Here is a 22,292-nt window from a genome sequence, read left to right on the forward strand (position 1 = left end):
TGTGCTTATTTTTTTTTATCCTCCTACTTTAATGATGTTTATGACTGCTAAGAGTTTTTTAATGGAGTTTTTAGTTTTTTGGGCATAAGATCATATCACTGTAACTTCTTTGACTCCTTTCCCTATTTGAATTCCTTTTTATTTTTTCCCTTTTCTCATTGCTCTGGCTACAAATTAAAGCACTACATTGAGCAGGAGTAAGGAGAGTGAACACCTTTGTCCCATTCCTAACTTTAAAGAAAATAGTTTTAGTTTTTACTCATTTACTATGATATTGGCCACACAGCCATTAGTATGTTGAGGTACATCCCTCTCTGTTCCTAGTTTCTTCAGAGCTTTTTTTTTTTTTTTTTTTGCCAGTTGTGGGGGCTGAACTCTGGGCCTGGGCCTGGGCGCTGTCCTTTCAGCTCTTCAGCTCAAGGCTAGTGCCCTACCACTTGAGTCACAGCATCACTTCTGGCTTTTTTCTGCTTATGTGGTGCTGAGGAATCAAACCCAGGGCCTCATGCATGCAAGGCAAGCACTCTACCACTGAGCCAACTTCCCAGCCCCTCTTCAGAGCTTTTATCATGAAAGAATGTTGTACAGAAGTATAAAAATGAGCCGGGCGCTGGTGGCTCACGCCTGTAATCCTAGCTACTCAGGAGGCTGAGATCTGAGGATCGCGGTTCAAAGCCAGCCCGGGCAGGAGAGACCGTGAGACTCCTATCTCCAATAAACCACCAGAAAACCGCAAGTGGCGCTGTAGCTCAAGTGGTAGAGCGCTCGCCTTGAGCTGAAGAGCTGAGGGACCGCGCCCAGGCCCAGAGTTCAAGCCCTAGGACCGACAAAAAAAAAAGAGAGTATAAAAATGAAATCCCCATGCACAACTAATATATGCTAATAAGAAAGCAAAAAAATGACCTTCAAAAACTAAATACCAAGAAATAATTTAATAACTGGACAAACAAAAGTTTTCAAAAGTACAAATGGCTAGTTAAATGCATAAAAAATGTTTGTTCAATACCTTAACCATAAAGGAAATCAAAATCAAAACAACCCTGAGATTCAATCTCACCCCAGTCAAAATGGCTTTCTCAAGAAAACAGTAAGTACGGCAAGGATGTGAAGAACAGGTACCTTCATACATGGTTGATGGGAATGTAAATCACTATAGTCACTATGGAAATCAGTGTGGGATTTCCTTAAAAAACTAAAAGATAGAACTACTGTTCAATCCTGTTATACCACTCTAAAAGCATTTTCAGAAGCAACTGCCAGTGTTTACATAACTGTCAGAGCTGGTCTGGCCAAATCTGAAAACTGGTTTTCCCCTACCATTCTAATAGAAATTCCAGCTGCTGATTTATTTTCTATCCATTTATTCCCTTCCTCACGTATAATGGTACATTTCTCATCTAATATTTAATTATATTCATTCACTTTTTGAATATTTTTCACATATATGCTCCAGGTGCTGTTTTACACATGGGATATACAAGAGTGAACATTGAAGTTTAAGCTTACATTTTGGTTGGGGAAGCAGGCTATAAACAGGTCATTTCAGATAGTGACTAGTTCTGTGAAGAAAAGAGAAGAGAATAATATGATATGGGCTAGGTATGATAGAAACATTTGAGCTGAGATCTGAATAGTCAGTCATGTAATCTACTGGAAGGGGTTCCAGGTATAGGGAGCAGTAAGCCTCAAGGCTCTGAGAGGGAATGTGCCTTGGTATATTCAATGCACAAAAAAAAGGAACTGTTTGGAGTGCTGTAAGTAGAGGCCAGGGAGTGAACCATGAAGAAGTAGGTAGGTCAAAGTAGAGTTTATGGTCCAGTTTTAATGTAAGAGAGGGTCACAGTACAATTTATATTTAAAAAGTAATGATTTAGGGCAATATACAAAGATTGAGGAAAAAGAGCTAGGCAATGAACAAATCTAGGGTCAAAAGAACTTGAACTAGAATGGCAGCAGTAGAAATAAAAATGAACCCACACACTTATTTAAGGTAGATGAGATCAGTCCAAGAGTAATTTGTTAAACAGATATTCATTTTGTGTGCCATAATTTATAGAAACTATTCTAGGCACTGGACATACAGACCTGATCAGACAGGATCCATGACCTCAAGGAGCTTACATACTACATACTCAAATAAAGAAACAAATATTTAATAAACAAAAATATCCCACATCATGGCTAGGGATATGCCTCAGAGGTAAAGTGCTTTCCCAGCATATGTGAGAGGCCTTAGGTTTGATCTCTAGTACTGAAGGAAATAATAATAAAGTATTATGCTTTATACTATACTATACTAAAAAGTAAAGAGAATGACAGGGAGACTATTTTAGGTAAGTTTGAGAAAGACTTTGCAGAGTAAATGGCATTTAAGTAGAGCCCCAAAATAAAACATGAATATTTGGGACTAAAGTACTACATGTAAAAGCAATAAGTGAGAAGACCCTGAGGAGGGAATGTGCTAGTTGAGAATAGGAATATTAACAAAGCTAGGGCAGAATGAATAAGGAGTAGCAGATGAAGCCGGGTGCTGGTGGCTCACATCTGTAATCCTAGCTACTCAGGAGGCTGAGATCTGAGGATCGCGGTTCAAAGCCAGCCCGGGCAGGAAAGACCGTGAGACTCCTATCTCCAATAAATCACCAGAAAACCGGAAGTGGCGCTGAAGCTCAAGTGGTAGAGCGCTCACCTTGAGCTGAAGAGCTGAGGGACCGCGCCCAGGCCCAGAGTTCAAGACCCACGACCGACAAAAAAAAAAAAAAAAAAGGAGTAGCCGATGAAGCCATTCCTGTGGCCAGAGGACATTCACATAAACTTGTGTAGTTGAGATAGAATTCTGAACTTTTAAGTGTGATGAAATCATTAAGAATTGGAAATAGGGGCAAGGAAATGGAATTCACACTTTAGAGAGATCATTCTAGAAGCAAATTGCTGAAGGAACAAGAAATATGAAAAGAGATGTCTGCTTCAAACCTAAGTGGATTAGGATATACAGCTGCTGAACTGAATAATACTTGTTGAACTAAATGTAGAATATGCGGGAGGAAAGTATCAAGGATTATCGCTTAGAGTCTTGGGAAGCTGAAAATATAACTTATTGAGTTGGAAGAAACTGGAAAAGGAACGGGTTTGGAGGGCAAGAACTGAAAGCTATTTTAGTCTAGGAGATGTCTTTTAAACATCAAGTGGCTGGAGCTAAAAGAGCTTAGAGAAAAAGACTTAGATAACTTTAGTTTCTACAGGTTGATAGTGGTTGCCACAATTCTCCACAATTTTCCTCCCAGCTTAGGAATGTATTAATTCAATTACTGGTAACCCTCTAAATAAACTGAAAATATATGCAGAAGTCATTACTATTCTTCTGTGTAAATTATAGTAACACAATGTGCCAGTATAAACTACAGAACAAACTCTAATCATAAATGTGTTTTACTTCAGACTAAAATAACTGATTAAATTAATAATTTATCTAGAAATAGAAGTAGATTCAAAATTCAATATGAATTTGGGGGCTGGGAAGGTGGCTCAGTGGTAGAGCGCTTGCCTTGCATGCATGAGGCCTTGGGTTGGATTCCTCAGTACCACATAAGCAAAAAGAAAAAAGCCGGAAGTGGCGCTGTGGCTCAAGTGGTAGAATGCTAACCTTGAGCTGAAGAGCTGAGGGACAGTGCCCAGGCCTGAACTCTGAACCATGACCGGACCCAAAAAAAAAAAAAAAAAAAAAAATTCAATATGAATTTGTTAGAAAAAGTTTTTAGTAAGTCTAATGAGGAATCAGAATTATTCCTATGATAACTTTCTTTTTTTAATTTTTATTTATTTATTGTTTTTCCTATGATAGCTTTCTTACTCCCCACTTCTCTTTCATTCCATAATTCCTAGAAGTTTGGTCATCAATAAGATCACAGAGTTAGATATTCATTTTCAAAATAGAATTTATTTCTGTAGTAAAGAATTAAAATATGGCCGTGAAAGTAAGAAATAATATAGGAAAATATTTAAGATGTGCAACAGTAATTTTTAGTCAGTTAAGCCCTAGAATGTATGCTCAACTTTTTGAAAGATCAACCAGTATCTTATATTTGACTAACTAAAAAGAAAAAATACCTACTTAAAGTTTTAATCATTCTAACAGTTTTATATTACTGGTCAAACCCTTTTGAACATGTACAGGGCTTGCTTCAGCAGCACATTTACTAAAATTGAAAATATAGTACAAAGTTTGGGGATACATTCTTTTAAGCTTGCCTTACTTCACAAATTGGCAAGTCCATTGTCCAAAAGTCACAGGGATAAGTCTTTGACAAATTTTCTTTATAATTAAGCCAGTATGGAGAAAATAGGTGCTTTTTGGATGAAAAAAATGGGATATTATGTTGTCACAAAAGCTGGTCAACTCAAGTAGGTATCTGATGATAGATACTTGAGTTTCAACCAGATGGGTTTCAAATTTAGACACTACACACATCTGAAGAAATATCTAATGAATTTGATCCATTATTATAAATATTATGGATATTTATATGTAAAATGTACAAATAATTGAGTTTTGGACAGAGGAGAAGAAAACTCTTCAGGAACTACTGTCTGCAGTTTGCATAATGGAATGATCTTCTCTAGGAAGAATAATGTCAACAAAGCAGCACTATATTCACCAGGAATCCCACAGCAAATGGATCATGTGACAGGAAGCCAAACCTTCTGGCTGCTCACAACATCACTCAACTTCCCTTTTATCTTCAGGAAGTGTCTCTTGAACTCCAATCCATCACCCTATATTAGGAATAATATATTAAAACAGGTGTCAAAAAACAAGTTGTGCCACAAAGTTCATTTTTTCTTTACTAGTAAGCAGAAACAAAGATGCCAGATATGTCCAGCTGTAATACCCTTGTGGACCTCTTTTTTTCTTTATTATTTTGGTGTGACTGGCATTCATTCAGGCCTTGTATTGGCTAGGCAGGCACTCTACCACTTAAGCCATACTTCAGTACATTTTTTTCTTTTGGCCAGTCTTGGGGCCTGAACTCAGGCCTAGGTGCTATCCTGAGCTTCTTTTATTTAAAGGTAGTACTCTACCACTTGAGCCACATTGCCACTTAGAGTTTTTTCTGAGTAATTTATTGGAGATAAGAATCTCATAAGAGTTTCCTGCCTAGACTAGTTTTGAATCCCAATCCTCAGATCTCAGCCCGAGTAGCTAGGATTATAGGTGTGAGACATCAGCAACCAGCTAATACATTTTTTGAAACAGTCTCCTATGCAATTCATGCTGGCCTCAAACCTGAAATCTTGTTGTTTTGACCTCACAAATGCTAGGATTACAGGTTTGGGCCACCAGATTCATGACTATTATAAAGATCAGATATGCCGATAAAGGAAATGGCTACATAATTTTGGCAAGTCTTTGAGTTCAAATTCTACAAACACTAAAACAAAAAAACCAATCTGACCTGACTCTGTTCTCACCACCCTATAACTTCAGAGCAGAAAAAAAAAAAAAAAAAAAAGACATCCTGCTTCAAGGGTTAATATCTCTGGGCCTAAATCATTGTTTGCTATAATCAAAAAAGAAACTACAGGGCTGGGAAGGAGGCTCAGTGGTAGAGCGCTTGCCTTGCATGCCTGAGGCCCTGGGTTAGATTCCTCAGCACCACATAAGCAAAAAGAAAAAAGCTGGAAGTAGCACTGTGGCTCAAGTGGTAGAGCTCTAGCCTTGAGCTGAAGAGCTGAGGGACAGCGCCCAGGCCCAGAGTTCAGGCCCCACAACCGGACCCAAAAAAAAAAAAAAAAAAAAGAAACTACAAAACTACATTCACGTCTTGCCACACTACCATGTCAACAAAGCCAAGATTCAGTTTATGAGAAGCATTTTATTATAGTAGTATCCTTCATAATTTAATTCCATACCAGCATCTACAAAACAATACTGTTAATATTCAATCCAAAAACAATGTAGCTAGCCCTTCAACCTTCTTTAGAGCCACATACACAAAACATTATTTAGTCTTAAAAATCAAGAATTTTAAAATGAAAAATAACCAGAAATGTGAAGAAAAATCTATGAGTATTAACTATAAACTAAAGCTTCAATAAAAATGTACAAACATCTTATGAATCTTAATTTTTATTTAAAAGACATACATTTATATGAACCAAGAAAATAAGCAAAATGTCTGAAAATATTAAAGGTAGCAGGCACAGTGGCTTACAACTGTAATTCAAGCTACTTGGAAGATGAAGATTGAGAGGATCATGGTTTCAGGCCAGCCTAGACAGAAAATCAGCAAGACCCATACCTACACAGAAAAGCTGGTGTAATGGTGCATGCCTGTCATCTCAGCTGCACAGAAGCAGGAGGCTAAGTAAAAAGATCCTGATTCATGGATTGTGAATGAGGCTTAGTGGTAGAGTGCTTGCCTAGCATGCATGAAGTCCAGGGTTTAATTCCTCAGTACCACATAAACAGAAAAAGCCAGAAGTGCGCTGTGGCTCAAGTGGTAGAGTGCTAGCCTTGAGCAAAAGAAGCCCAGGAACAGGGCCCAGGGCCTGAGTTCAAGCCCCAGGAACAGCAAAAAAAAAAAAAAAAAAAGATCCTGATCCAAGGCTAGCCCAGGCAGAAAGCCCCAAGCAAACAAACAAACAACAACAACAACAAAAAATCTATGAAATCCTACTAGAAAAATAACAATCATAAGGGGCTTGGGACTCAAGCACTGGTTCATGTATGAAACCCTGAGTTTAAGCCTCCCTACTGGACAGTAAGAAATTAGCAATGGCTAATAATAAAGCAAAACAACAACACACTGTAACAAAATTACAGCCTTTGTACTTTGGGGCCACACTAAGTTTTACTTGAATATAAAAGTATTATAACGAGGCTGGGGAGGTGGCTCAGTGGTAGAGCACTTGCCTTGTATGCTTGAGGCCCTGGGTTCGATTCCTCAGCAACACATAAGCAGAAAAAAAAAGCCGAAGAGGTGCTGTGGCTTAAGTGGTAGAGTGCTAGCTTTGAGCTGAGGGACAGTACCTAGGCCCAGAGTTCAGGCCCCACGACCGGACAAAAAAAGAAAGGAAAAAAAGAAAATGGAAGCTACAAAAGTATTATAACATTGAAACAATCAACCTGAGAATCAAATCAGCACCAAGTGAGTAGTAGATAAGTACTATATAACAGAAATCTATGCGTGGGCTGGGAAGGTGGCTCAGTGGTAGAGCGCTTGCCTTGCATGCCTGAGGCCCTGGGTTCGATTCCTCAGCACCACATAAGCAAAAAGAAAAAAGCCGGAAGTGGCGCTGTGGCTCAAGTGGTAGAGCACTAGCCTTGAGCTGAAGAGCTGAGGGACAGTGCCCAGGCCCAGAGTTCAGGTCCCACGACCGGACCCAAAAAAAAAAAAAAAAAAAAGAAATCTATGCGTAAGATTTTTATGCTGGAGAAAGGATGACTCGCATCTCGGGTGGGATGGAGTGCGGCAGTAAGAGTTCATCATGCCACTCAAAACCATAATCAACTAAAATCTAATCAGCTGTTTCTTTCTGGAACCTTAATATTCTTGAACTACAGATGTCCTTAAGTAATTGAAACTATACGAAGTTAAAGTGCAGATGGATAGCTCTATATAAAATATACTACCATTTTAAAAATTTAGTTGGAAGCATAGCTCAAGCGCTAAAGCATCTGCTAAGCCAGTGTGAAGCCCTGAGATCAAATCACAATACTGCCAATTTAAAACAGAGAAATATATAGGAATATTTCTGTAAAAAAGAATATTAAAATAATACCTTAGAAAGCCGGAAGTCAACCAATATCTTCTCATCCATTTCTACCAAATTTATTTTGAAAATCAGTTTATTGTTTCTTCTATCAGTTGTTGATACAGTAACCTATGACAATAAAAATAAGATCAAGCTACATTTGTGAGCAAAATAATATTCTAAATAAAATCTGTATCTCAGGTTAATAATACTTCATAACTAAAATTTTATAGAATACTTCAATAAGTTTTATATAATGTAGGCTGAAAATCTCATTCAATGTGTATATCTAACTCAAATTAATCTGTAAGAATATGAATTCTATGGAAGAGAACCAATGAGATGCAGGATGATAAAGGTATGGTAATAATAAAGGGGTGTCTCTGATCAGGAAGCACTAGACAATTAGACCAACATGTTAAATTGAAATCAAGGATAAACGCCATTCACATGGCAGAAAGTCCATGAGCTGCTCATCTCCAGTTAACCATATAAAAGCAGTAAATAAAGCTGTTGCGCAAGTGGGAGAATGTTTTTGATCAAGCACCAAATCTCAATGAAGCACTTAGGCTCTGAATTCAAATCCCACGACTGACCAAAAATAAAAGAAATCTTATTTACTGAAAGATCATGCATTGCATGTGGTTATCAGGCTGCTTTAGTTTCTTTAGTACATAATAATCCCCAGTATTTGTCTTTCATAACATCAACATTTTTAAAAGCTAAAGACAGATTAGAATGTCAATGTATGTAACTATATTATAATAATAGAAACAATAAAATTAGTAGGTAGGATCAGGAGAGATGAACCCCAGTACTGGTACAACAGCAAATAACAAACTGCAGCCAGTTTTTTAAGAAATGTTATTAAAATAAAGAACATCTTATTTAGTTGGGTACCAGTGGCTTATGCCAGGAATTCTAGCTACTCAGAAGCTGAGATCTGAGGATCATATTTCAAAACCAGTCAAGGGAGCAAAGTCTTTAAGACTCTTATCTCCAATTAACTACCCAAAAGCCAGAAGTAGAGCTGCGGTTTAAGTGTAGAGGGCCAGCCTTAAGCAAAAAGCTAAGGAACTGTTATCAGACCCTGAGTTCAAGTCCAAGTACCAGCACAAAAGACAAAAAAAAAAAAAATCATTCCTTATTCATTGCTAGTTTTTATTCAAATACTTAATTATCGTCATAATAACATAATTTTCTTCATAAAGACACAGTGATCCCTCCCCTACAGTATAACCCCTGCTCTCACTGTATTTGATATTGGTATAATTTGTGGAGGGGAAGGGCAAAAACAAATCGTTTAAATAGAGATAGAGGTGGACCCACTGCAACAATGAGATGTACAAGTCGTTATGTCGAAAAACGAACTTTACAACTTTGGCAGGGAGTGGTGCGCACCGAAGAGATGGGAAGGGATAGGAAGGGGAAACAAAAGAGGAAAATATACTCACCAACCTTGCCCGTGTAATTGTAACCCCTCTGTACGGTATTTTCACAATTTAAAAAAAAAAAAAAGGACAGTGAAAAATCAGTGAAACATACCTGGTTCATACAACTCTTCTTCCAATGATAGCCCAACTTCTCACAAGTCTCTTTCAGGCACTGGTAAGATTTATCTGCATCCAATTTAGTAAAGAATCTTGTCATTCTTTTCACCAAGCGCTGCCAGGGATTCTAAAGTCAAATAAGAAAGCTAAATGAATCCATTGTGACTAAAAATAGTCATATCGTAACTATTTCCTCTGGAATTTCTTTGTTGTGACTTAGGATTATATTTCATGAAGGTTTCTTCTTCTTTCTTCCTTATTCAAAAAACAAAAATGTATAAATTTTAAGTATTAATGCTATATACCAGGTTCCCACATAAAGATAAAAAAAGAAAAAGACTTGAGATAATAAAAATCAACAGCAACCACTATTAATTTGGAAACTTAAGTTCTGTTACCTGTGAGGATCCTGGAGTACCAAGTAATTGACTATTCAGAAGCATATGATCAGGACATGCGGGCTGAGAGAAACTGATCCCTTGTACCAATTTATCGATGTATGAGGGACTGGAGTCCCATAGGGACAGACCTGTCCGTGGCTCTGGCTGGGAACTAGAATACTTCACATTTTCTTCACTGAAATATTAAGATAAGGCAAAAGGATTTTTAAGCATTTCTTTTTTATGTTTTTAGCATAATTTTTAAAAGGTATCTTTAAGTAGTTGTACACATCTTGATCAATGTCACCCCTTCCATTGATCTCCCCAAACTTTACCAATCCCACCCATCCCCTCAAGTTACCTGACTGCATTATCACCCTATGTACACCAAATAAAACCAAGCTTTATTATTTTTTCAACTATTCATTTATTTTGTTTTTTGAGGCAAGGCCTTGAGGTCACAATTCCCTCCCCTTGGGCTCCTAAATGGCTGGGACTAGAGACATACACTACTTCACAGAGTTGAAAATATACCATTAAGTAAAGCCGATCAGACAATTCTTATATCACATAATCAATCTCAATGATAAAACTATGGTCATTATTAAGAAAAACATATACTATATTAGCATTTAATAGGGAATATTACATTCAATAACTACTTCAATTTTATCACTCTTACCTAGAAGCATTGTTTACTGGAGAGAAGTCCAAATTAGAGTGAATGTGCTTAGAAAATCCACTAGGGGACTCTGGCACACCACCTGAAGTGACTCGGGGTCTCTTTGCCCCTGAAAAATAAAACAAATATAAATTTTTTTATGCAGATATGTTTTGACTAACTAACCTTACTGGCAACTTGAATTCATAAAACCACAACTAACTCTAAGTATTAAACATGCAGTAGTTATGTAAGACAAAGACAGGCTCTTTGTACATAATTTTACAAGAAATGTAGTCAAATAATAAATTAAGATTTGTCAATTATAACTTCCCAAACTTCATAAATTGTGACTTGTATGGTCCAAATGTAGGGTTATAATGCTAAAGCCACATTTATTTATTTATTTATTTATTTATTTATGTTTGCCAGTCCTGGGGCTTGAACTCAGAGCCTGGGCACTGTCCCTGAGCCTCTCTGTGTGTTCAAGGATAGCGCTCTTCCACTTGAGCCACAGCTCCACTTCTGGCTTTGTGTGTGTATATATATGTGTGTGTATATATATGTGTGTGTATGCATGTGTTTACGTGTTAATTAGAGATAAAGAGTGTCATAGACTTTCCTGCACAAACTGCACAATCTCAGCCTCCTGAGTAGCTAGGATTATAGGCATGAGCTACCAGTGCCTGGCAAGACAACAATTTTAATGCCTCTTTTATAGTTAACACATGATGTTCTATAAAGACAAAGATCTAGCTAAATAATCAGAACTTTTTTTTTTTTTTACTGTCAATACTTCCCTTATCTGAGTTTGTGGATACTTCCTATTTCACTGAGGAACAGAAGCAAGCTGAATAGAACCTTGCAAGTTCCCACCATCATCTCTACCCACAGAGACCCTATTGTGTGCCCTATGACTATAGATAAATTGTTACACAGATAAATCAACTCTTGCTACTGTCTAGCAATTCATCTCTTTCTCTGGCTTCATTAGTTTTCCTTTTTCTACTAGAAAATTCTCAAAAGTAATAGGGAAAGACAATATAAATACTAGCAGCATTAAAGGCCCATTTGAGATTAGATTCTGAATTAAAATGATCATTGTTGAATATATAATTTCTCCAACGTCAACAGGTATGAGGATAAAGTAGATAAAAAAATTTGGCTTGAAGCCAGGTGCTGGTGGCTCATACTTATAATCCTAGCTACTCAGGAGGCTGAGATCTGAGGATTGTGGTTTGAAGCGAACCCACACAGGAAAGTCTATGAGATTGTTATCTCCAATAAACTACTCAGAGAAGCCAGAAGTGGTGCTGTAGAGAGTAGCCTTAAGCAAAATGAAGCTCAAGGACAGAGCTGAGGCCCTGAGTTCAAGCCCCAGGACTAGCTCCCCCCCCCCCGAAAAAAAAAAATGGGTTGAGTTTGATGTACAAAAAACAAGGACAAGCCGGGCGCTGTTGGCTCACACTTGTAATCCTAGCTACTCAGGAGGCTGAGATCTGAGGATCACGGTTCAAAGCCAGCCCGAGCAGCAAAGTCTGTGAAACTCTGATCTCCAACAAACCATCAGAAAACTAGAAGTATCGCTGTGGCTCAAGTGGTAGAGCGCTAGCCTTGTGCTGAAGAGCTGAGGGACAGAGCCCAGGCCCAGAGTTTAAGCCCCGCAACCAACAACAACAACAAAAAAAGGCAAAGTAGAAAATGAGGAATGTACCAGGTGCTGGTGGTTCACACCTATAATTCTAGCTAGTCAGGAGGCTGAGATATGAGGATCAGGTTCAAAAGCAGCCCAGGCAGGACAGCCCATGAGACTGTTATCTCCAATTAACCACCAAAAAGCTAGAAATTAAGTTGTAGTTCAAGTGGGAGTGCTAGCCTTGAGCACAAAAGCTCAGGAACAGTGTCTAGACCTGGAGTTCGTGGGTCAAGCTCAGGACTGGCACAAAAAAGGAAAAAAAAAAAGAGGAATGCAAAGAAGTCATTCACAATGACTGATCTTTGAATTTTAGATAGGTAAAGATGGAACTAATGGATGAAGGAGAATAAAAAAGTGAAAAGATAGTATAATGTATTCTACATCCACATATAATCAAGGATTATTAGAGGAAAGAAGCCAGATATAAGATATACTGGTATCACAGCAGGATATCTGAAGAGAAATTATGAATTCAGGATATAGAAAGGATCATCGAAATGAATATTCACAAATTGTGAAGAGCCATAACAAAGCTGGGCATGGTGGCTCATGTCTACAATCCTAGCACTCCAATTGAGAGTGAGGCAGGAAGATAACAAATTTGAGGTCAGCCTGGTCTACATAAAAACATAAAAAGTAAAAGACAAAATTACAAGTCATGTTGGAAAGAATGATCCCTTTAATACCCTAACTCATTCAGAAGGTGATTATAGTAAGAGGAGAATAATGAATGATAGTCTGATAAGATGAGGTTTTAAATGGAAGAGGGAAAAACATAAGAAGACTGAATAAAGTAACAAAGAAGATATCTGCTGCTCCATCTCCAAACCCAAGGACAAGATGTGGGAAAGAAAACATGCACTGGTTAGAGAAGCAGTATCCTCAGGGGTGAGCAGGCCTTCAATGAGAACAAAAAGATAAAAATTCCTTATTGTCTCTAAATTCCCATTCTCCCATTTCCTCTTATTCACAGTGCTCACATCTCCCATACACTTCAATGTGCTCCAGAATGTACTACTTTCACTGAAACTGTTCTTGTTAAGATCATGAATAAACCACCAATGGAATCCAATGGAAAATTTAGGATTCGTATTATGAATTTACTTAACAGTCCCTGCCAATGTTATCTATTTCCTTCCCTTAGCCTCTGTTACAATATTCTCCAGATGTTCTTTCCCCCACTTTTAAAACCCACTGAAAATCCCTTGGTTTAAATTTCCCAAAGTGATGCCTCAAGTCTACTAAGTCCTACCTACACACACACACACACACACACACACACACACACACACACACACACACACACACACACACACACACACACACACACACACACACACACACACACACACACACACACACACACACACACACACACACACACACACACACACACACACACTTCTAATGAGCAATTTTTACTTAGGTTCTCAAATTTAATATGTCTAAAAACAAATTAAATTTCTTCCTAAATCTATTTTTCCTCCTAGTTATCAGAAACAAAGTGTAAGAGACCTCACTACTCCTAGCAATTCAAGTTCGTCAACAGCTCTGGAATAATCCACCTTTTCTCCAATGCCAGTACTAATCACCCACTATGAGCTCCTATCTTCTCACATCTAAGCCACTACTGTAAAAGCCTGTATCACTCAGCCTCTTCCTATTCATTAAAAGACAAAAAACACTTCCAGAATTGTTTTCTAGCTTCTCAGGAAGTTCAAAGCCAGCCTAGCTAGACTCATCTCTAATTAACCTGCAAAAAGCCAAAAGTGCCTTGAAAAAGACTAACAATAATGTAAGGCCCTGAGTTTACACACACTGACATACAAAAATACTATTAAGGATGATGAGGATGAAGAAAGACTAGTAGCCAAAAGATTTTCTTTGTTTTTGGTTGATTATGAGCCTTGAACTCAAGGCCTAGACACTATCCCTGAGCTCTTTTGCTCAAGGCCAAGTACTCTACCACTTTGAGCCACAGCACCACTTCCAGTTTTCTGGCAGTTAATTGGAGATGAGTCTCATGGGCTTTTCTAGCCTGGGCTGGCTTTGAACTGTGATCCTGAGATATCAGCCTCCTGAGTACTAGGATTATAGGTGTGAGCTACTAGTACTTAGCTCCCAAAAGATCTTTTGAAACTAAATATATGTCCTTGTCATTTTCTTTTTTTTTTTTTTTTTTTTTTGCTGGTCGTGGGGCCTGAACTCTGGGTCTGGGTGCTGTTCCTCAGCTCTTCAACTCAAGGTGAGTGCTCTACCACTGCAGCCACAGTGCCACTTCCAGCTTTTTCTGCTTATGTGGTGCTGAGGAATCAAACCCAGGGCCTCATGCAAGGCAAACACTCTACCAGAGCCACCTTCCTAGCCCTTGTCATTTTCTTAATCTTCAAATCTCAAATTTCCTATCATTTTCTCTGGAAGGAAAGTCTTTTTCCCCTTAGACTTGGTCACAATTTTCTCATTTGTAGTTATTAATAAAATTACTCTTTATATTTGTTTTCTCTTCCAGAAATTATATTTTCCATGAAGATGAAGATGACTGTTATCATAGCTAGAGAAAATGCTTTTGTTTTTAAGAAAATTACCTTTCTTGAGTGACTTATTGTACCATCTATCTTTTTTGATGTCCTGGATGGTAATTCTTGCTGTTGGATTCTCCACTAGGATTTTATGAAGTAGAGCTGAGAATGAAACATAGGAAATGTTTACAAAAGAGTGAGCTAACAGAAAAGTCTATGGCTTACAGTAAGGAATGCATTCTTTTTTGTGTGTGTGTATTGGTTGTGGGACTTGAATCAAGGCTAGTAGTGCTCTACCACCTTGAGCCACATCACCAGTTCTGATTTTCTGGTAGTTAATTGGAAGTAAGAGTCTCACAGACTTTCCTGCCTGGGCTGGCTTTGAACTGTGATCCTCAGATCTCAGGCTCCTGAGTAGCTAGGATTATAGACATGAGCCACCAGCACCCAGCTGGAATACATTCTTTTTGGGCCTAAGTCTGCATATGATTTCTGGAGAAGGGAAAGAATAAAGTTGCCATATTGTTGTTTTAATTTCACACAGTTGTTCATTGCTGCTGTCTATACTTACAATAAAAAATTAATATAATCTGGGCATGCTGGCCTATACCTTTAATCTCAGTATTTAGGAAGCAAAAGCAGAAAGGTCAATTTGAGGCCAGCTTGTATTATTTAGCAAGTTCATGACTTTCTGGTAAGACTTTGTCTCAAAAATAAAATAAATTTTAAAAATTCATACTTTTCCCAATACCAAAATTATCTAATATGCCAAAAAATTTCAATTTAAAAATGAAGCCATAAAAATACTACATCAAAACATAGGAAAACATTTTTATGTATAATATTAGAAGGAGAAAACAAGAATGTAGTCAGAAACCAAAAATGACAAGATTATTAATTTGAGAAATACAGTACTTCTTCAATAACAAAATGAACAAAAATGAAGATAAATTATACATTTTGGAAAATACTTTGTAACAAATGTAGAGGTCAAAGGATACAAGCCCTCAAAGAAAAAACATAAATCCCCTTGCTGAAATTAAGAAAAAACTAGCCAAAAAAAAAAGGGGGGGGGGGGTAATTCAACTTCATTAGTATTAAAAAAACAGCACCATAGTAAAAACTTTTTTTTTTAATGTAAACTGACAGACTCATGACATAGTACACATTTTTAGAACATAATTTAGTAAGGTAAACCATAATACTTTAAAAAACTACATATACCTTTTATCCTACAGTTTTGCTTCTGATTCAGACTCAGATTAATGGATGCCTATCAAGTCTCTTTTCTAAATGAAAATTTGGGGGCAAAAAATCTAAATCTTCAACAGAATGATCTGGAAAAATAAGGCATACATGGCAGAATGATGCCTTTAAAAACAATGGATACCTATAATTGAAGACATAGGAAAATGGTCAGAGAGCATTAAAATAAAAAATATTATAAAATACATGCAGTAAGATTAAATTTTTTCTAAAACACATGTACTTACAAATAACACATATTTAACACACACGTTATATGTACTTACAACAAAGTATAGAAGAACATATCAGAATATTCTTTAAAAAACTATTGTTTCTGAGTGCTGGAATTATGGGGGTTTTCTTTCTTAATTTTTATTTACATTTTCTAAAAAGTACCAAAGGTTATTTTTCTAACTATCTAAAAGTTAAATCAGAAAAGGAATGTAAGGAAAAAAATTCAAATAGCACAAGGCTTCATTATCCAGGACATCAATACTTTCAATAAAGATAACCCAGTTACCCAGAGGAGCAGAATCGATTTTTTTCCAAGGGTTGAGGTATGTTTTTTTTTCTTTCCAATCAGAATATTCCTGACAACTGTCACTGGGCTGGTCCCATGGCAATTCTAAAAATGAAAAACAGTTCTCTGAGTGTTTGTGTAAGTATATATACAGTAAAGAGATCACAAGTGGCGCTGTAGCTCAAGTGGTAGAGTGCTCGCCTTGAGCTGAAGAGCTGAGGGACAGCACCCAGGCCCAGAGTTCAAGCCCCACGACCGACAAAAAAAAAAAGAGATCACAGAAAAATAATCATACAAATCCATAAAATGCTGCCTCTACTATAATTCAATATAGTTTTCCAACTAAGAAACTATTTCACAGAGCCTTGGTCGTGCTCCAAAGATAGATGATTCATTCCTTGCTCTAAAAATGGAGCCCCTGGGGTAGTAAATAGTAAGCTCAGTGGCAGAGTGTTTGCCTAGCATATGTAAGACCTTAGGTTTGGTCTCCAGAGGGCTTTGAGGGGGATGTTATCTTAAGAGAGATAGCCATTGTAATTTTTACCTCATAACTGTATCTCATTTAAAAACCACTAGGAGGGGAAGATAAAGAAGACTGATAGAGGTGATAATGGAGATAGGGTACTTTGTATACATGTATGGGAATACCATAATGAAACCTTCTGTATAGCTAATGTATGCTAATTTGGTTTTTTTTGTGTGTGTTTGTTTGTTTGCTTTTGCCAGTCCTAGAGCTTGAACTCAGGTCCTAGGCACTGTCTTTGAGCCTCTCTTGCTCAAGGCTAGTGCTCTACCACTTGAGCCACAGCGCCACTTCCAGCTTTTTCTGTACTGAGGAAGTGAACCCAGAGCTTCATGCATGGTAGTCAAGCACTCTACCACTAAGCCACATTCCCAGCCCATGTATGTTAATTTGTAAATATCTCAATTAAATACAAAAAACCCTTGCAGGTTATACTCCCCCCACCCTCCCAAACTTGCTATGTTAAAATTTTAACCCACAATAGGATATGTGGAGGTGGATCTCTGGAGGTGATTAGGTCCAAGACAGTGGGAGTGTTCATAGACAGGATCTGTACTCTTAAGAAAAAGCACTAGAGAGCTTCCTTCTACTCACTTTGCTCTATGTCATGTGAGGACCCAGTAAGATGGCCTTCTGCAGCCAGGAAGAAAAATGTTACTAGAACATGACCATGTTTGCACTTTCATCCCAGATTCCAGCCTCCAGAATTTTAAGAGATAAATAAATCTCTATTACTTATAAACCACTCAGTCCGTGATATCTTATTATAGCAGCCCAAGGTGATTAAGACACTACTCAAATACTATTAAATAAATATGGATTTATTTTGGTAGAGTAAGTCTAACTTTCAGAAGTTTAGCATAACTAAATAGTGCTTACCTCCAGCCAACATTGCAGTAAGTACTATTCCACAGGACCAAATATCAACTGGTTCTGCATGAAATTCTTTTCTCTTCAGAAGTTCTGGAGCAACATAAGGTAAAGTACCACACATCTTCGTCAACAAACGCTCACGATTATTATGCCGAAATACTGTGGCCAAGCCAAAGTCAGAGATTTTGAGGTTATCTAAACAAAAACAAAACAAAAAGAGGCTATAGTACTGGGTAAAAAGAGATTTACAAATATGTACTTACAAGGTTGTTTTTATTGGAAATATTAATGGTGATACTTGAGGTTTGAAGAACTTCTCTATCTGAAAATGACCAAAATTAATAAAGAGAATAGTCGAGTGCTGGTGTCTCATGCCTATAATCCTAGCTATTCAGGAGGTTGAAATCTAAGGACTGTGATTCAAAACCAACTAGGGTAAAAAAAAAAATAGACTCTTATCTCCAATTAACCAGCAAAAAAAACAGAAGTAGAGGTGGTAGAATAGCAGCCTTGAGCAAAAAAGCCAAAAGTGAGCTTGAGTTCAAGACCTAGCAGTGGCAAAAAAAAAAATGAAAACAAGAAAACAACTTGTTAGATTTGACCCTTCCTTAGTCACCTAAATTCTTTCATTCAATAGATATTGCTGCTTTGTGTGTCTATATAGAAATGTAGCAACGAGAAAGTGCTAAAACTTACCCCTTTCGTCCAAAAGGAGATTTTCTGGCTTAATATCTCTATGAGTTATTCCAATACCGTGCAGATAAACCTAAGGAAAAAGTAGAGAGACATACTAGAAATGGGCAACTTGCTTTATTCATACTAACTTTAAGGAAAAGAGGTAACTGTACCTACCACCCCTGCCATGAGTTGATGGAAGAACCTCTGAGCATCTTGTTCAGGCATGCCTATGTCTGGCTCTACAGGAATTTTGAAAGTTAGCTTACTGGAAAAATATAATCAACCATAGCTTCTTAATTTATATCTAGACATTTATGATTGTACTTTTGCAACAGGTTATAGTTTAAAAAAAAAAAAAGATACACTAACTTAGTAACTCATATTTTCCTAAACTAACACCATGGGAAAATTCTTTTTTTTTTTTTTTTTTTTTGCTAGTCATGGGGCCTGAACTCTGGGCCTGGGCGCTGTCCCTCAGCTCTTCAGCTCAAGGCTAGCGCTCTACCACTGGAGCCACAGCGCCACTTCCAGCTTTTTCTGCTTATGTGGTATTTAGGAATCGAACCGAGGGCCTCATGCATGCAAGGCAAGCACTCTACCACTGAGCCACCTTCCCAGCCCGGGAAAATTCTTAATAACAAACTACCATCCAAATCAAGAATATTAAGGCATATCTTATAGAGTTCCTATTTTACTCTTAAGACAATGTCGGTCTACTTAGTAAACATTCTCCCTTAAGTTGTTCAAACACTAAGCTACTATGTCTCTCACTTTTGAAATATAATTGCCAATGTGGTCTCAATCTTGAAATATAGTTGGCAATGTGGAAGTCTAGGACAATCTAAGCCAATTTCACTACTTAGCAGAATTACACTTCATTTCAAGAGAAAGCCATGAATGCCTGTGAAGTCCCTTTAAGAAAATTTTATTAAAAAATGTTCTGTCAGTTATTGCTCTTTTTTTGTGTGCTGGTCCTGGAACTTCAACTCAGGGTCTGGATTCTGTCTCTGAGCCTTTTTTTTTTTTTAATATTCAAGACTAGTACTCTACCACTTAAACTACAGCTCTACTTCTACTTTCCTAGCTTCAAACTGCTATCCTCAGATCTTGCCTCTTGAGTAGCTAGGCATTGACTAGTACCTAGCTTGTCAGTTACTTTTTAATCTCAAATGATCCCTTTTCCTCGAAACTATCTCCTAAAATTGACATTCGATTCTAATAGTAACAAATCCTTAATAAAAACATATGTAAATACTTAATTTAAAGCTAGGCATGGTGATACTCATTTGCTCAGTGATAATCCAGCAATCAGGTGGCTATGGCTAATGAATTGTGAGTTGAGTTCAGCCTAAGCTACACAGTGAAGCTATGTCTTAAAGTAGTAATTTCTGGACTGGAATCATGGCTCAAGTGTTAGACTGTTGGTCATCAAGCACAAGGATCTAAGTTCAAACACTAGTACTATAATAATAATAATAATATTATCATTGCTATTCTACAATGTTATTATGTTTAAATCCACAGAATATTTTATGTACTTTTCAATGTTGTTTAATCAATCCTTTAAATCTTCAGAGAACATTTAAATAGTATAACAAAGTGTTCTTAAAGCAATCCTAGAAAATTATCAATTATTTTGCTTAAACAAAGGGAAATATAAAAACATGCTATTATTTTTAATCTGTAAGTATATACAATGTCATGAAACTAGAAAGTGTAAAAAGAGAAATATCGCTCAGGAAAATGATGTTTTTAATACATCACCATAAAACTAGTTATCATTCTTAAATTGTAATCTGGAACAAGACCATTTAAGTTACATATAACTTGAGAAAAGTTTTCTTTAAATGACTATTTTCTTTCAGACCAGTGCAAGTTGCAAAAGCAAAAAAAAAAAAAGACAATTTACTTCAATTTTACTGTTATCTAAGTAATTCTAAACTGACCATCTAGTTACCTAAGATTAAAAATACAAATTCAGAAACTCTGGCTTAGTACAAAATTTACTAGAGTAAATATTTCAATATTTTATATCTTATTTAAATTTAAAATTTTTTCCATACCTATTCTATCAAAAAGTTCTCCTCCACTACAGTACTCCAAAAATAGATATTGGATATTGCCTTCTCTCCTGTGACCATAGAATTTTACAACATTCTCATGGTTTAACATTTTATTAATGCAGATCTCTTTCTTAATATTTTCTGGACAGTCTATGGCTCGCTTCATGTCTACAATCTTCACTGCAACTGCTTCTTCAGTTATTCTATTCACAGCAAGCTGAACTCTACAAAAAGAAAAGGAAGAGTTATAACATTCCAACATGTGAATTCTACTTCCTTTAACACTTCAAATGATTAATGATGCATGCCTATAATCCCAGCTTCAACAGATTAATGGGTTTTGAGCCAGAGCCAGTGAGCTACAAAGTGATAAGCTAGCAAAAAGAAAAAAAAAGTGAACAAAAATACTTTAAAAGACTAACTGTGGCATCCCAAACTATTACTTTCTCCACCAAGAAGAAACCAGTTAATGATTTGTCATGTTCTTAACAGATACTATTCCTTTCTCAATTGTTAAATGGTATACTTAAAACTCTTAAAAAAGACATTATCCTGTACACTCAAGACATTAACCTCTGATAAAAGAGAGTACACGGGTATACACATTACTTACGTGTTCTACTGATATAACAGCATCACCTTAATATTTACTAATTTCATGCTACAGATATGTAATTGCTCAGGCATAAGGTATTATTTTTCATATATGAGGAAATAGAAGCACACAGTAATATTAGAAACCTTGTCGAGGATTACAAAACAGGAGCCAATAAGGAAAAAACAAGGCAGGTCTTTCCCAAGGTCGGTTCATTTGTTCATTTAGCCACCACACTTAAACCCCAAAACAATGTGGTTAGTTACAAAAACCATAGCTTTAACAAATCTTAGGCTGTTTTGTTGTTTTTGTTTTTTTAAACAAAGATTAAGAAAACAAACACAAGAGTGGGGGAGGGGTAAAAGAGAAAAAAAAGTGTGGATCCTTAAGGAAAGCTTATGTAACTTCACACACTAATCAGTTTCCAAGTGCAAATATCTCAATATACAATTACAAAACAATACATACATACTCGGACCGCAGGCTCGAAAAGCAAGCATGAAGGCAAGATAAAATCAGGATTCAAACTTACTCTCCATAGGCACCTTCTCCCAGGGTTTGCACCAAGTCCCAGTCTTCCACAAAGGGCACTGCCATGACTCCGCCAATCAGCCCGGCTGTAAAAGGCAGCAACCCAGAAAAGGGGAAGGAGTCTAAGTCCCGATCACCACCCTACTCTAGACCTCCACACAGGATTCCCCACAGCTGCTCTAGGGCTCCACGCACATCTCCAACACATTCTATGCAACTCTAAGCCTAAATTTAGGCGTTTCTGCCGTCAAACCCGCAATCCCCATTCTCCCCACGCAGCTGAACTCCGCTTGCCCGAGGGCCCAAGGGAAAAAGTAAAGCTTTGCCCAGGCGCAGGGAGGGGCGAATCTGGCCTAAGGGCAGGAATTCGAATGAACAAGGCCAGGGCGGCCCCTCCTACCACCAGCTCGGGTCTCATTCTCACCACCAGCTCACCAGTGCCAGGGCCCTGAGGAAACCGGGGCGGGGCCAACTGCCCCAAGAATCACAAGAAAAGGCCAGGGCCCAGAAACTCGACGCCCAGCGCTCGGGGGCCAGCCCGGAGTCTGCGGTCCCCCGGTGCAAGGGGGACCCTCCCTACGGTCACACCCATCCCTCTCCGAAACTGCCCTCCTCCGCTGCATCTTCCCGTCCCCTTCCGCCATCGCGATAACACTCTCAGTCGGCCCTTCCTCGCGGGTCTAGACCTTTAACTAGCTCT

At 37.6% G+C, this 22,292-nt stretch overlaps 1 protein-coding gene across 4 annotated transcripts in view; it reads right to left on the bottom strand.

Moving 5' to 3' along the window:
- Chek1 (checkpoint kinase 1) overlaps positions 1–22,292 on the bottom strand; it is a 35,574-nt gene that overhangs the window by 13,139 nt on the left and 143 nt on the right. Inside the window, exons 1-13 of one of the 4 annotated variants that reach the window (XR_011370139.1) lie at positions 21,594–21,918; positions 20,467–20,690; positions 18,578–18,642; positions 18,422–18,491; positions 17,732–17,920; positions 16,330–16,434; positions 14,628–14,723; positions 10,368–10,476; positions 9,704–9,881; positions 9,301–9,432; positions 7,783–7,884; positions 4,656–4,773; positions 1,507–1,559 (exon numbers count right to left, since the gene is read on the bottom strand). Coding sequence is in view for 3 of the 4 variants with exons in the window: in XM_070013576.1 (XP_069869677.1) it covers positions 4,678–4,773; positions 7,783–7,884; positions 9,301–9,432; positions 9,704–9,881; positions 10,368–10,476; positions 14,628–14,723; positions 16,330–16,434; positions 17,732–17,920; positions 18,422–18,491; positions 18,578–18,642; positions 20,467–20,690; positions 21,594–21,658 (1,431 nt within the window). In the remaining variant the exon portion in view is untranslated. Of the gene's footprint in view, positions 1–1,506; positions 1,560–4,655; positions 4,774–7,782; positions 7,885–9,300; positions 9,433–9,703; positions 9,882–10,367; positions 10,477–14,627; positions 14,724–16,329; positions 16,435–17,731; positions 17,921–18,421; positions 18,492–18,577; positions 18,669–20,466; positions 20,691–21,593; positions 21,919–22,027; positions 22,085–22,292 lie in introns of those variants that run through there. The other 3 variants (XM_070013576.1, XM_070013575.1, XM_070013578.1) reach the window with 3 other exon arrangements.

Source organism: Dipodomys merriami, unplaced genomic scaffold, assembly GCF_024711535.1.
Source record: "Dipodomys merriami isolate MVZ:Mamm:240054 unplaced genomic scaffold, mDipMer1.0.p SCAF_91, whole genome shotgun sequence".
Lineage (NCBI taxonomy): Eukaryota > Metazoa > Chordata > Mammalia > Rodentia > Heteromyidae > Dipodomys > Dipodomys merriami.